General features: G+C 40.0%; 2 protein-coding genes across 10 annotated transcripts; one reads left to right on the top strand and one right to left on the bottom strand.

The window, feature by feature from the left end:
* The first annotated feature begins 241 nt into the window (after positions 1 to 241).
* Positions 242 to 7473, top strand: sephs1 (selenophosphate synthetase 1). Of its 3 annotated transcripts, none has more exons than XM_063479848.1 (10): positions 242 to 309; positions 1689 to 1829; positions 1933 to 2029; positions 2310 to 2413; positions 2524 to 2631; positions 3562 to 3716; positions 3810 to 3900; positions 4006 to 4105; positions 4384 to 4596; positions 6233 to 7473. In XM_063479848.1, exons 2-10 carry the CDS (start codon positions 1734 to 1736, stop codon positions 6445 to 6447), a joined length of 1179 nt encoding a protein of 392 aa, XP_063335918.1. In that variant the 5' UTR covers positions 242 to 309; positions 1689 to 1733; the 3' UTR covers positions 6448 to 7473. The 3 variants fall into 3 exon arrangements, with proteins under 3 accessions (XP_063335918.1, XP_063335920.1, XP_063335919.1); XM_063479850.1 differs by lacking the exon at positions 242 to 309 and adding an exon at positions 463 to 853; XM_063479849.1 differs by lacking the exon at positions 242 to 309 and adding an exon at positions 463 to 1187.
* Positions 7474 to 9157: 1684 nt separating this feature from the next.
* On the bottom strand, positions 9158 to 15252 carry cpt1b (carnitine palmitoyltransferase 1B (muscle)). Of its 7 annotated transcripts, none has more exons than XM_063479840.1 (18): positions 15112 to 15252; positions 14861 to 15022; positions 14569 to 14721; positions 14340 to 14441; positions 12714 to 12851; positions 12552 to 12629; positions 12245 to 12352; positions 12071 to 12155; positions 11633 to 11828; positions 11348 to 11533; positions 11162 to 11267; positions 10963 to 11079; positions 10669 to 10833; positions 10447 to 10581; positions 9856 to 10008; positions 9645 to 9758; positions 9430 to 9522; positions 9158 to 9336 (listed from the first exon to the last, which is right to left on the bottom strand). In XM_063479840.1, the coding sequence occupies exons 1-18, from the start codon at positions 15250 to 15252 to the stop codon at positions 9205 to 9207; spliced, it is 2364 nt and encodes a 787-aa protein (XP_063335910.1). In that variant the 3' UTR covers positions 9158 to 9204. The 7 variants fall into 7 exon arrangements, with proteins under 7 accessions (XP_063335910.1, XP_063335912.1, XP_063335913.1 ...); XM_063479842.1 differs by having other exon boundaries at positions 9430 to 9518; positions 9641 to 9758; positions 14879 to 15022; XM_063479843.1 differs by having other exon boundaries at positions 9430 to 9518; positions 9641 to 9758; positions 12245 to 12319; positions 14879 to 15022.
* Between the last annotated feature and the right edge of the window lie 360 nt (positions 15253 to 15612).

Genomic DNA, 15612 nt, shown 5'->3' with positions numbered 1-15612 from the left:
GCTCATTAAAGGGGATGTTGAAGCCGCCAGTGTGCAGAAGGAGGACCCTTTGAGATCTGGTTAGTTTCCTTCTTGCATTCTAATTCACACATTTTTATAAAGGTGAGCAAAGGTTGGATACATTTTTTTAAACACAATATGCTTAATTACTCACGATACTTCGACAGTTTTATTCGCCTGGACCAATGTTAGAAGTCAAATATGTGTCACTTTTCGTCAGGCTTTCTCGCAGGGCAGCCGTTTGTAGCCCCGGTGCATGCTGGTGCCTTCCCCGCTCTTCTGTCGGGATCCGCCGCTAACGTGAAGCTGGTAAGGATAAAATGGTCAGAGCAATTAAAGGGGAAATGTTGCAAGAATATACCTCCGCTTTGGTCCTAAAATCACATCTAGAGCAGTTGTAAACACTTCTATTGCACCGCAGCGTTACAAAGTTTGCACACGTAGCAGATGCAGCGCGGTTTTATTCGCGTTGACGCTGATGTTGCACACATCGCATGGCGAGGGACAGGAAAGGGTTAATTTTTTCCGCCGCCGACATTTTTGTTCGGCGCTCTACGGCAACTTTTTAACTTACATGTGCTACGAGCTGACACTGCGACTCAACGCTACGCGTCACGTTTAGGTCGCAGTGTGCGTCTTATCTGTTTTTAGATGTGCGGCAGGTCTTGGAGTGGGCTGCTCATCGGCTCTTTGTTACACGGAGCTGTTCAACGGCTCCTGCATGGAGCAGCGTTTGCTAGCAAGAGCTAGCAGCATCAGCAGCAGCCAAAACTGCATTTTCAGCAAAACAAACAGACGTAGAGGGTGTAGCTGTCATTATCAACGCACGTGGCTTAAAGCTGAGCTGCCGACAGTGTGTTATGCCGCTCACATCACACGGAATCACTCACACATCATTACTTTTATTGTTAGCCTGTGCCCAAGGGTTGAATGAACTTGGGATCGTTGCTTGTCTTGAACACTACCCCACTATACCAGTAACGGCCCCTTCATCAGCTCACGCCGGTTTATGTTAAAAACCGAGATTATAAGTAACAACCAACTTGCACGGCGTTTCAGTTTTATCAACTTTGTGGAGCTCATTTTTTGGAACACAAAAGTTTATTATATTTTCAGTGATTGGAGAGTATTTTGGGGGGGGGCTTTAGGTGATGCCACATTCATTATTGTGCATTTCAATTTTAAAGGTATCCGACACCCCGTTGCCTTAAAAAAAGAATAAAATAATTATCAAAACTAGTATTTAACAAATTAAAAACATTTAATAACAACTTTGCATTAAAATAGCCATGCAGTTTTTATTATTTATTTGTAAACTTGTTTCAATTACAAAATACAACACGCCTGCAATAATATCACACTGATCTTTGAGTCATGTTTATAGGGGTAACTTCTAATGTACTTAGGTGTTCCTAATATTTTGTCAACAGAGCTCTGGGAGAAGATTTCTATCATTGCAGAAAAAAGAGATGCCAACCAGCAGACAGTTAATCTACAGTTATTTTGGTTGATTTATTCTTTCCAGTGTTGCTCCTACAGATGTTGTACTTGCACTGATTCACTTGAAATGTTGCACAGATGTGATTGCACTGTTGTGTTGTGTCATTTGTGCAACTTAACATTTGCATGTATTTTCTTGAGACACCCAGACACTGTCTCTAATCACCAGTTTTATTTATTTTTCATAGTCATTGATGTGGTTCTAGTGGTGCGGACCCAGAGCTTCTTCAGACATGTCTGTGAGGGAGTCTTTTAACCCTGAAAGCTATGAGCTGGACAAGAACTTCAGGCTCACACGGTTTGCTGAGCTCAAAGGCACAGGCTGCAAGGTTAGCTGTCCATCAAAAAATCTGCCTTGAATGTGTTATTTTCTTTGCACAGATTAGTGAGGAAATAATGCATCAAAATTGTGGTAATTTTCTCTAATCACAGGTCCCCCAAGATGTGTTACAGAAGCTGCTAGAAACCCTGCAAGAGAACCACTATCAAGAGGATGAACAGTTCCTGGGGGCGGTTATGCCTCGATTAGGTAATTCTTAAAATCATATAGCACATTAATAGCAATGCAACTTCCCCCCCCCGCTTTTTTTTAAGCATAGCAGCAAGTGAAACAAGAGTCATTGTTTGAGGTTAAAACAAGTTTTGTGGCAGCACTGGGAACATTGTTGTAAATTTAAAGCTTGTCCAACCTCCGCTGGTGCTCAGAAATTAAAGGCAAGAAGTAAAACTTGAACCTTGGCTTTAAAATGGACAGGTCACAAGTGCAGACACTCTAAAATATTACATTAAGAGAGATATTCTTTATGAAGGCATTGGCATGGACACGTGTGTGATCCCCCTCCGGCATGGTGGCCTTTCTCTTGTCCAGACAACAGACTACATCTATCCCATTGTGGATGACCCTTACATGATGGTAAGGACCTTCCCTTCTTCATTAGCATTGCTTTTCTGGTTTTCTTTCATTAAATTACTTTGCATACCAAAACCTGTGTGTGATTAATTTTCATGGTCTCTTTTCTATAGGGAAGAATTGCTTGTGCCAATGTTCTAAGTGACCTGTACGCCATGGGAGTTACTGAGTGTGACAACATGTTGATGCTTCTGGGAGTCAGCAACAAAATGTCAGAGAAAGTAAGACACATCTTGCTTAAATAAAGGTACATTTGCTGGACACTTTACTAGTACCGGGTTAGACATCCTTTTGGCTTCGCAAATGTTTTAATTCTTCGAGATTCACCAAAGTGCTGAAATCATTTCTTGGGAGATTTTGGTCATGATGGCTTCACACAGTTGCTGCAGATTTGTTGGATGCACATCCAAAAATCCATCCAAATTTTGACCTTTATCATCCAAGTGTGCCACCACAAATTGAGACTCATCAGACCAGGCAACATTTTTCCAGCCTACTATTGCCCTGTTTTGGTGAATTTGTGTAACTGTAGCCTCAGTTTCCTGTTCTTAGCTGACAGGAGTGGCATCCTGTGTGGTCTTAGAGTGCTCTGGTGTGTAGATGTCTTCAGGTTTGATGTGCTGTGTCTTCAGGGATGTGTCTGCAGACCTTGGTAGTAACAAGTGGTTATTAGAGTTACTGTTGTCTTCCTATCGGCTTGTAATGGTCTGGCGTTTCTCCTCCCGTGTCTGACATCCAGTATTTGCTGGATAGTTTCTCTTTTTTGGACCATTTTCTGTACACCCTAGAGATGGTTACAAAGGAAAATCCCAGTAGATCAGCGGCTTCTGAAATGCTCAGACTACCAGCAGCCATACTATGTTCAAAGTTACTTAAATCAGCTTTTATCTTAAATCAGCCCATTCTGATGTTCAGTTTGAACTTCAGCAGGTTGTCTTGACTGTGCCTCCATGCTTAAATGCATTGAGTTGCAATCATGTGATTTGCATCAATGAGCAGTGGAACAGGTGTACGTAATAAAGTGACAGGTAATGTATATTTCATGCAATAGCCCTAGTACTGGAATCATATTAGTTTGGGACATCTCTTATTATCATCAGTGCATTTAAAATGTCCCGAGCCTCGACTCTGACATTCTTCTGTGTTTACAGGAGAGAGACAAAGTCATGCCACTGATCATCCAGGGATTCAAAGATGCATCAGAGGAGGCAGGGACGTCTGTAACAGGAGGTCAGACGGTGCTCAACCCCTGGGTAGTGATGGGAGGGGTTGCAACAACAGTTTGCCAGCCCAATGAGTTTATCATGTAGGAATGAGTTCCTGCTGCATATTTTGCTGTTTTTTGCTTCCTTAGGTGCCTTAAAATAAGCTTGACGATGCTGTGTCTGACGTTTTTCAGGCCAGACAATGCAGTGCCAGGAGATGTGTTGGTGTTGACCAAACCACTTGGAACACAAGTGGCAGTTGCAGTGCATCAGTGGCTAGATATTGTAAGTCTGCCAACTTGTTTCTGAATAATTTTGTTAAAAACCTGTCGTTTAATAATAACCAGTAACATCACTGCCTATTTATGCTTTCTTTGTGTCTCTGAAAAGCCTGAAAAATGGAACAAGATCAAGCTGGTGGTGACGCAGGAGGACGTAGAGCTGGCCTACCATGAAGCCATGATGAATATGGCTCGGCTCAACAGGACAGGCAAGACCATTAAGAACATGTGACTTTTTCTGCCTGCCTAAACTTTTGATTATTCTCAGTTACATTTTAACAATAGCATTACCGAGTATGTGGTTCTAATTATTTTGTTTTCTCGTAATTAGTAGTTATTTGTTAGTAAGAATGATTATTATTACCCGTTAGATTCTATTATATTACTAGTTGATATTATTGCATCCAGATTACTTGAGTGTTTGCAAATTTTTGGCAATAAACAAATTGATCATCATGATGCTTTTCTTACTGTCTTTTGCTTGCAGCTGCGGGTCTCATGCACACCTTCAATGCTCACGCAGCGACCGATATCACAGGGTTTGGCATCCTCGGCCACGCTCAGACGTTGGCACGACAACAACGAAGTGAGGTGTCTTTTGTCATCCACAACCTCCCAGTGCTCGCCAAGATGGCCGCCGTGTCTAAAGCCTGTGGGAACATGTTCGGGCTCATGCATGGCACCTGTCCTGAAACATCAGGTGTGTGCGTGTGTATTTTAATGTTTTCAAGACATTGAGATTTTACCAAGGAACAGCCAGTAAGTTCTGGACAAAGATCTTAGAAAATGAAAAAGTGTAACTGGAAGCAGCTCAACTGAATTTTATGTGCCATCAGTAAAGTAAAGCCACTTCTCACTGTAACCGATTTTACAAAAGACTGTGGTTCTGTTATTATTAATCAGCTTCTTTCTCTTTGGGGAAAATTTGTTTGGGGATGTGAATTGAGGGTTTAATCTCCTAACAATTAGGTAGCTAAATAAGTAAAGCAGCAATAATAACAGACCATAATTGGTTGATGTTCGGGGAGAGAAGCAAGACATGTTATAAAAATTTTACATTTTGATGTTTTGTCTGATTGAAAGTCCTGAGATTGTAACTATTATAGGTTGAAATTTGGTTGAGGTTCAGCTGTCCTTCTGATTTATCTTTTAAGCACATCAGACTTTATAGGCTATTAATTTCTTCAAGACAGTGTTGGAAGATGGCAAGCTTGTGTAATTGAGGCAGTTTGATGAAAGCACTCAACTACAGTCACATAAGTGTCTTTGCTTAACTATGTGGAGATGTTACAGAAGCCGAAGAAGTTGTTAAATAATCTACAGGAACTTGAGTGTCATCAGTTAAAAGATCTATCTTTGTGATTAGTTTATCTGCTTAATGTTTCATGCTGTGAGCAACAATCTGCAGCAGAATTGATATCAAATCTGTTTTCACACATGCACTTTATGCATTAGAGCTGTGTTTTTAAAAAAAGTCTGTTATATCCAGTTAGGCCCATGTGAGAATGGTGCACGTCATGGAGAATTTACAGAAAGCCAGTGGATGTTGTTAGAGTGGATTGTTAAATGTTTGTCATTTTTATGCTTGCCAACTTTGATGAAAGGGATTCCACTGTCCTTCCCCCCAGATTCTCGGGGTTCTGGGTAGGGGGCTGTAAGGTTTTATTGCAGATACATCCTATCTGGAGGATCTACTTCTTTTGATCTAAGCTTCCTGAGTTTATGACCCTTTGATCAGCAGCACACACACACACACACACACACACACACACACACACACACACACACACACACACACACACACACACACACACACACACACACATTCCTACTTACATATAGAAGTTCACACATATACATACAATGCGGGGGGCGTTGCTTTGCTGTGTTTTGTGTGAACTGTCTCTCAATAAAAGCCAGCGAGAGGAGGCCATCATGGGGGTCATTTTCGTGCTGGACACAGATGAGGCCTCCCTTGCGCAAGTAATCGATCGAACGCTGTTGCCTTGTTTTCTTTCATGATGAATAAGTCTCTAGAACTAGCGGGGTTTGTGGGAACAGACCCAACAGATGTCATACTACCTGCAGGCAGTATTTCCAGTAGTGAGAACACCTCATGCACCGATAATCTCCAGCTGTGTGCTACATGCAAGAAATAGCAAATTTGGACCATGCTTGGACCTTGTGAGTTTGTTCATGTATAAAAACGCCTTTAGAGTTATCAGTAAGAAGGCCGAGTACTCCCTAACAGTGTCACATTCTAAAAATTAGTGATTTAATTAGACTTAAATCTTCATTTAAGTCACTTGTCTGACAACATCTCCTTTCATTTCTAGGAGGCCTGCTTATTTGTTTACCTCGAGAACAAGCTGCCCGCTTCTGTGCCGAGATCAAATCCCCAAAATACGGAGAAGGTCATCAAGCATGGATCATCGGGATTGTAGAGAAAGGAAACCGCACTGCTCGCATCATTGACAAACCACGAATCATAGAGGTGGCACCACAGGCAGCCACACAGAATGTCAACCCAACACCTGGTGCAACTTCTTAAACCTCCTCTGTTGCATCACAGACCGGACCCCAAAAGCTCTGAGTGATTTTAGACACATAAACTACAGAACCATCCTAGAGTGTTGAAATATATACACAAATAGTATGTACACAGAAAAGACTGGGTTGGCGTGCCATCAACATGAAAACAGCTCCACACAGTGGCCCCGTGGGGGCACATCACTACCCAGTGGACTCAACCTGCAGTATCCCCGCGATAAAAATTGGTAAGAAATAGAGCATTCTTAAAATCCACTTGCTTTTGTTGTCTATTGTATTCTGTTATGTTCAGTGTGCTTGACTGGCAGGCAGCTTCTGATAGGAGATAATCTGATACTGCTGATTCATTTTGAATCATTAGGAAGTCTGGAGTCGGTTGCCTCTTTGGCTCTCTTAAAACTTCTCTCATCAAACCATGGTGGCGTTTTTGTTTATTGTTCATTTACTTTGTTGTACAGTTATACAGCCTAGTTTTAGTTCATTGTTGTAACTGATGCCTTGATGAAAATAAGTGCGACCAGAATGGCTTGTTTTTTATTACTTTGACTTTTTGTATTGTCCCTGCATAAACTAATAAACCATCATCTATTTGAAATTTAGTCTCACTTGTGTGGATAAACTAAATCAAATTGGCCATGTAGTTACAGTGTAGTTACAATATTGAACTAAAGTTTTATAAAAAACAGATACTTCTCTAAAGTGGTTTCTTATTAAGTTATAAATCATCGTGTGGTCTTAGATACATTAAAATCTGCAGAACCCTCAGGAGATGAACTGTAAACCATCTGCATTCTCATTATGTCATGTTTAACATAATACAAAATACAGGATCTTTTTTTTTTTTTTGTCCCTCATCATTGCCAGAATATGTACGGCAAGAACGCTGAGTTACAGTAATGAAGCTTCCAGCTGGTCAAAGGTCAGATAGCAGGGATGAATCAGGAAGCTCTCTGTAAAACTTCAGGAACATGTCAAAATCCCCCTTGCCACCTCTTAAAATAAACTTCTCTAATAAAAAAAAAAGTTTTTCTGTGTCTGTTGTTAATGTATTTAAAAGCTCAAGTACTCATTTTATTCTGTAATGAATAGGAATACAAAACTGCAAAAGTCTTGAGTCACAATTCATTTCTTCATATTTTGCATAGAAATTGTGAAATAGCTGCAGTGTGTTATTGAAACGTTCAAGAATTAATCTGAATACAGTAAATGAGACCGAAATAGAGTTTATACAATTGTAACAAGTTTGAAGGTTAACATTTGGTTTGATCACTTTTATTCTTCAACACAGCATGAACTCTCTTAAAGTTTGTTGTAATTTCTTTAAGTAGTCTTCAGGAATACTTTTCCAGGCTTCGTAAATGACATTCAAAGCTCTTCTTTAGATGTTGACTGCATTCTGTTCCTACACTGCTTCAATAATGCTGAGATCTGGACACTGGGGAGACCAATTCATGAGTGGTAGTGCCTGCCCGCCAATTCTTTTATACAATAAAGACGTGAATTTCAGATACTCTTTATCTGCTTTGGATCGTTTTTATACTTTATTTCTGTCAAACTGTGTTTTCTTGGGCAATTTTTGTAGATTTACATACAGTAATGGGAACAAATTGCATGTTTTTGCAACAAAATGTTAGTAACAAAATGCTTTAATATGATTTAATATTAGCTCTTTGCTAACTTTTCTGTTGTATGTTTACACAACACTGGTTCATGGTGCGACTTAGGCGTCTTTTTATGCTTGAATGAATCATACGTCAGTTTTATGTTGCTCAACAAACCAAACCCCCCCCCCCCCCCCCCAAAACAAGGACTAGTCTGTACAGAAACATAGTGAAAAAGCAGCCAGTGTCCACAGAAAAACTTTGAATGATCTTCAGAAAGCTTTCGGAGCTCAAGACTACTTTAAATAATTACAAATACACCTGGGTCCTTGGAAGCCAAATATAAAGAAATTAGGGTTGGTTCAAGACTTTTGCACAATACTGTATGTCATCCACAAATTTACCAGTATGATGAATTATTTTCTATTGATTTGTATTCATGGAGCAACGCTTGCACAAGAGTTTAAGGAGACAATTCACTCTCCTGAACACAAGCTCCTAATTTTGACGGCAAATTTCCCCCAGCTCTCACTAAGACCTGTCAGTGCATTGCTGCTCTGTCATGCCTCTTTCAGTTCCTACACTGTATCTGTCTATCTATACATACACACAGCTGATGTAATCATTTCAAACTGAATTTTCCAATCTTCCACAGCAGTGCCACAGAAATCACTGATGATGACTGCACTAGTTATGCATTAGTTGCATTTAGTGTGTTATATTTTTAATCACTAATGACAGCCGCCTTAAAATCAACAGCAAGTTCTTAAATACCGGCACGTAACAAATAATTTAGATCTGCAAATACAGGAACACATTCTCTTGGCAGATATATTTACAGCTTTCATAAGATCATGAATAAATACATATTGTAGCTTTATTTACATTACATTGGATTTATATACAGTGAGGGTGGTATGTGTATGTGAGGAACTATTGTGTAAAAAGAAATACATTTGTTTATCCCCGAATATAAACAGGAAAAACATAGATGTGTAATAAATATTGTTTTTGTCTGAGAGGAATGCCAAGCTCCTGTGCCGTGACTCACCACAGCAGCCCAACCTGTCACCAGAGCCTTGTTTTGCTTTTATGAATGAAGACTGAGTCACAGGTTGTATGTGCTCCAAATCTAACATACCCACCCACACTCTCTGTTATATGTGCTTTTTCCCATTTTCCAGATGGACATACTTTGCATTCTGTGCTGTCTTATCATTTTGAGGCTTGAAAAGAGCTTGGATGTCAAGCATGGCCTTTCGAATATGCTGACCAAACCGATATGAGTCCTGCAGGTCAGACAGAGAGGGAGCAATCAGAGCGAGAGATAAAAACAGGAAGAGTTGGATCTATAGTATGCAGTGCTCTTTTTTCTGTCTTACTGTGTCAGGACTGGAGAACTTGCTCGAGATGTGGAATGTGATGAGGTTTTCCCCAACAATGATATAAGACACACCGTAACCATCGTCAGCTACCTAAAAAAGATAACAAAGAGACGCTGTTACATTTCACATAGCCCTCCTTGATCAGGCCAGCAGGTAAGAAAGCTATGACTGTAACTTTTTGCACATGTTCATATTGCATCAGATTAACTCACAGGGCCAAATCCACCCCCACCACCCACATATTTCGGGAACTTGTTGATGTCAACTAAATTGAGCTGCTGCTGTGGAGTCTGGCTGGTGGACAACTTCCAGGGCTCCAAAAGGACCTTTAAGCATTAAGCAAAGACAGTGAATTTAGTTTAGAAAAGAGCGTTATAAAACAAAAATACATTTTAAAAACACATGATAGATAATAGTGCTAACCTTTGTAAGAAATGGTGAGTCAACACCAAGGTATTTAGATACTATATAGAGACAGAAAAGGTGACGATCGATCCCAGAACCAGTCATGGCCAGACGATACATGTTTTGGTGCTTTTCTGCTGCTTTCCGAAACAGGGCAAGTCTCTGGGCATTCTGACAACATAAACAACAGGCAATGTAATTTTAAACATTCCCAAATAAATGAATAAAAACTGCATTAAAATAATTTTTAGATTTCTTTATCAATGAAGGAAAGTACCAGTTTGACCCTGTCAGAACATCGAAGAGCTTAAAGTCCAGGGCACTGACACACATTACCTCTAGGTCTTGGTCACCATGTTCTTAGTAGAACAACATGTTCTTTAACAATGTGACCCATCAGAAAATCTAAAACTGAGTACATGAACGTCCTGTGACTACAAGATAAACATTATAAACCACATTAAGTCCAAAGTTGTTGTATATTTTTATTAAAAACCTCTCCATTAAAACGCCTTTGACCTGTGATTCTCTTTATACACACCTGTCGAGCAGCTAAATGATGTCATGACCTTTTTATTTGTTGTGGACATGGTTGTTTGTTTTGCCTACCGTCGTACCAGCGTCCTCCATGGCTCTGACGAATGCAACCGCCTCAGACGTGCAGGAGCGCACTGTCTCTGTCCGCCCATCTCTGAACATACGAGTCATCGATGACTCGTACGTCAGACAGAACACACGCTGGTCCTATAAAGCAAAGAGTTATCTATTAGTTGATGGTTGTAGATGCATTTAAAGAAATGTCAGTGATTATATGAAGTATGGCAGGCCTACCCTAAACTGGGCCAGCTGCAAGGCCAGCTGAATAAAGGCATCAGGGCTTGTCCTGCACTTCTTGATCAGGCCTTTCCCAAACTCAGCAAACAGATAGCCATGGAAGTCCACATCATCAGCTATCTGCTTGGCTGAGAGGTATGATGTTTCAATGACATTTTGGCACTTAGAGAGGGTAAAAGAATATCCTAATTAGTTTGTGTACAGATCTAAAACACCAAAGACTCCATTAAATTAAAAGAAAAAACTAAAAACAATACTGGCTATAAGAAATAAATACAATTTTTGCTATACCTCATTTGGAATCTGCCATTGTAGTCGAGTGGGATGAGGCAGGTTTTTGTTCACATCCCCTTTACAGTGTCCCTCCTCAGTGTATCCAAGATGGAAGCAGTCTGTTGCTAGAATATACTAAAAAGAAAAAAATGCAGCTGAAGAAAATTTGCATTCTTTGAATCATTATTTTAGGATTTATTCAGAACACTTTTCCTACCTCCCACATGTGTCCTACAATTGGTGCATCAGCCCAAGAATGTTCAACATTTACACCCATTTTTCCATTTGGATAAGAGATCAATGTAAAAGATTTGTCAAACCACCTGCAAGAAAAAAAAACCCAACTTCTTTTAGGAAATCAATTTAGTCAAAGTCAATAAAAGGCTTGGCCTTCTTTGCCTACCTGTCATAACATTTTCCATGCAGCAGGGACTTGGCGTAGCTATCAAGTGAGTTGCTCTTTGCAGGATCGTAACCCTGCGGCTCATCATCCAGTGTCAGGAAGAAGGCAGCTGACTCGATTGCATCCAGGGATACTTTGTTTATACCCTGGCTAAAATATTTTATCCGAGCCTGAGCCCATGGAACCCTAAGGATGAGAGTGAGACCATTTCCCTTTTCTGCTGAAAGTGTTTGAACATTTAACCTGCTTACCTACTTTTTTAAGGTGTTTTTTGTTTGTATATACCTGTATCCTGCTGTCAGGGCAGCTAGTTTGAGTTCTCCTGGTTGAGGTTCTGATGTATCATTGAGAATCCTTTGAAACTGTGTTTCAAGTTCACTGGGCAAAAGGTGACGCCCTCCAGTGTAAAGCCACACCTGGAAGAACCGACCCTTGTGGAAGACAACCAGGTGTTTCCGATCAGTCAGGTGCTGCACAAAATCTGTAAAGATTGTTAAACCAGTAAAAGATTAGATTTAATTTAAGTTACACACAGTGACTTACTGAAAGCACAGCATCAAAGATATGTCCCAGTAGCTTTACAGAGTGATGGAACCTATTTGCTGTGAAACCATTTATAGAGATGTACCCACTAGTGCTGCATACTGGACAATGGGAAGTATCTTATCTATGACTCAGTGATGATTGAGCACTCAAACAGTACAGATCTAAACAGTTGCTCACCTGTTTCAATGCCAGGGATGCGAGTGGTGTTAAACATCCTCTCCATCTGAGTAGAACACATAGGAACAGTCCCCAAAGCCCTCAGCTGAGCAGAAAAAGTTAAATAGAAGTCAACACAGAGTTTAACCTTGCAAAAAAACGAGAGAACAGAGTAATTGTAATGGCAAGCTATACCGGTGCAAGTTCACCACGTTCCAGTTTGCGTCTGTATTGCAACATGGCATGTACCACATTTCCTGCCCTTGCAGCCTGACGATGTGTTGGGGTCACGTACAAGAGGTCCTTCACACAATAAATGGAGTGACCAAACACAACAAAGTGACAACACACAACAGAGAACAAACATATAAAAACAGACACATTTAAAAATTTTAAAAGTTAAGGATTACATTATTAAATTATTTAAAATAAATTATTACCTCATTACTACTAACTACTAACAGAAAAAACACTCAACTGATGTACTGACAGTTTTACATACCATTATATAGAAGTTACTGTTGACCATGATAGGACTCCTGCCCCTGAGGTAAATGTACTCCTCCCACCAGTCACTTACCTGGAGAAAATTACAGGTTTTTATTGTCTAACATTACAATTCAAGACAATTTCAGTAGCATGTTAGACAGAAAACACTACTTACATAATTTGTTGCCCACCATGATTTTAAGATTAGGCATCTCTGCAGTTGGGCTGCTTTGTTTTCTTTAAAATCACTGGCCAAAAGCTCCATTTTATTGTACTGCTCATTGTCCAGCAGAGGTCGAACTGACTCAAGGTACTGTGAAAAGAATATCATACGCTGTCAATACAAGGGAGTAGTGTTACATAGAAGCAGACGTCACATAATGAAATTACTTCTATTTGCGCAATATGTCTAAAATTAGAAATATCCTGTCTCAGAGTGATGCAGAAAAACTAGTTCATGCATTTATTACTCCTAGGCTGGACTACTCTTATTTTTTATTATCAGTAAGTCCTAAAAACTCCCTGAAATGCCTTCAGTTAATCCAAAATGCTGCAGCAAGAGTACTGACAGGGACTAGAAAGAGAGAGCATACGTCTCCTGTATTGGCTTCCCTTCATTGGCTTCCTGTTAAATCCAGAATTGAATTCAAAATCCTGCTCCTCACATACAAGGTCTTAAATAATCAGGCCCCATCTTATCTTAATGACCTTATAGTACCATATCAGCCCATTAGAGCACTTTGCTATCGGACTGCAAGCTTACTTGTGGTTCCTAGAGTATTTAAAAGTAGAATAGGAGCCTTCAGTTTTCAGGCCCCTTCCTCTGTTGAACCAGCTTTCAGTTTGGATTCGGGAGACAGACACTATCTCTACTTTTAAGATTAAGCTTAAAACTTTCCTTTTTGCTAAAGTATATAGTCAGGGCTGGATCGGGTGGTCCTGAATCCTCTCTTAGTTATGCTGCAATAGGTGTAGGCTGCTGGGGATTCCCATGATGCATTGAGTATTTCTTCTTCAGTTACCTTTCTCACTAACTATGTGTTAATAGACCTCTCTGCATTGAATCATTAATTGTTATTAATCTCTGGCTCTCTTCCACAGCATGTCTTTTATCCTGTCTTCCTTCTCTCTCCCCAACTGGTCACAGCAGATGGCCGCACCTCTATGGTTCTGTCGGAGGTTTCTTCCTGTTAAAACGGAGTTTTTCCTTCCCAATGTTGCCAAAGTGCTTGCTCAGGGGGTCATTTGATTGTTGGGGTTCTCTCTGTATGTATTATTGTAGGGCCCCACCTTACAATATAAAGTGCCTTGAGGCAACTGTTGGTGTGATTTGGTGCTGTATAAATAAAATTTAATTTAATTTAATTAACAAAACATTGACATATCAGGTGAAAGGTATAACCAGAAATTCTGGAAGACATCCAAGACAGGTTTTCTGCAAGAGGACGTGCCAGGTTCTTCCCAAAAAGCTACTGAAAAACTGTACACAATTTGAGCAGGGTGCAGGAAGGCTGCTGGAGCAGTATAGGTAGTATTTTTTATACCTGTGCTTGGTTAGTCTAATAAGTTTTTGTATATCGACTGAATGATTGACAAGAACTTCAGCTGGTGTAGATTGAGTTCAGTGTGAGTTTAGATTCAGGAACTGATGGAACAAACAATAGCTAAAAGCTTCTGTGCATAAAAATCTCACATACTTGTAATGATGTCCAGACCATGTTTCTATGTATTTAGAAAACTATGGGAGCACAAATAAAATATATGTTTCTGATCATGCAAATCCATTACTGTAACTACATACCCTGTGAATTGTATCATCCACACTGGGCACAGGAAGCCTGGGTAAGGAGGCCTGGAAACTGTAGAGCAAGGGTCTGCGTCCAGATAACATCTTTACCAGGCACTGGTAACAAAAAAACAAACAGAAAAAGAAAAAAAAATCAGTGAAGATACCTTCTCTTTAATGACAGAACCAAAAAGTCCCAAATGAAATAAGAGTCATGCCATGAATGCAAGTGAGACGAACATACCAGCCACACTTTAGTTGATGTACTCATTTTTCCATGGGACTCAAAAATCCATCCATGATAGGACAGCAGAGCTTTAAGAGTGTATCTCAGGAGGTAGATCAGGAGCAGCCACAGTCCTGTGGCAAACAGGATGGCACTCAGCACTGCTCGTGTCTGTACTGACATACAGTCTCTGCTCAGAAAATGCAAAACACCGCCTTTGTCAATAACGACATAAAAACAGATAAATGACTCAAAATAACCGCATCGCTTGTCCAGTAAAGTCTAAAGGTCAAGTGAAATACTTCAAAACTGGGCTTTGTGGGATCACTGACCGATATGGTAGGTTTTCCTTGATGGCATCCATCATTCCCAGAGACGGGTCTGTGTGGATATATAAAGAGCTCATCATGGCAATTACAACTATTAGCCAACTGGATGGACTGGCAGGGTAGACTCCTGCCAATACACCATTCTGTGGATATAAAATACCACTATTGGTTAGTAACAAAAGGGCTTTCCTTTCAGTTTGGATATTATCATATTAAGTGCCAGTTTTTGTACCTTGAATTGAATGGCTTTCTTCTTCCATGCTGTCACTCCTGATAGGTAGATATTTTTGATGACTTCTTGGCTCAGTTTAAAGTCCACACCATCTGGGCGCACAGTGAACTGGAAGCCTACCGCCTGATGTGCCTCAGCCATCTCTGTGTTCTGCTAACATGAACAGCATTGAGAAGTTATTACAGTTTTTTTAATGCAGTGGTCTATAATATTTTATAATATCTCCTAATAAAAAATACACATAATAAATTAATGTTAATTCATTCAGGGTTACAGAGACCAAAGTGGTGCCCAGAAAACTAATTTATTTACAATAAAATGTATCCATCCATCAAGTATCTTACCCAGTATAACTGAAAATGAATATAAAAATTACTTAGAACCATGGCCCTCAACTGGCCTGCTGTCTCTGTTTTTAAAAGGGGCTAAGTTAAGTGCAGGTGTGCCTTTATTGGGGAGACGTTGGTGGGAAGTAAAACACTCCCAAACAATTAAAAAAAT

The sequence above is a fragment of the Pelmatolapia mariae genome, linkage group LG7 (assembly GCF_036321145.2).
Source record: "Pelmatolapia mariae isolate MD_Pm_ZW linkage group LG7, Pm_UMD_F_2, whole genome shotgun sequence".
Lineage (NCBI taxonomy): Eukaryota > Metazoa > Chordata > Actinopteri > Cichliformes > Cichlidae > Pelmatolapia > Pelmatolapia mariae.
This window is presented reverse-complemented; position numbering and strand designations above follow the sequence as displayed.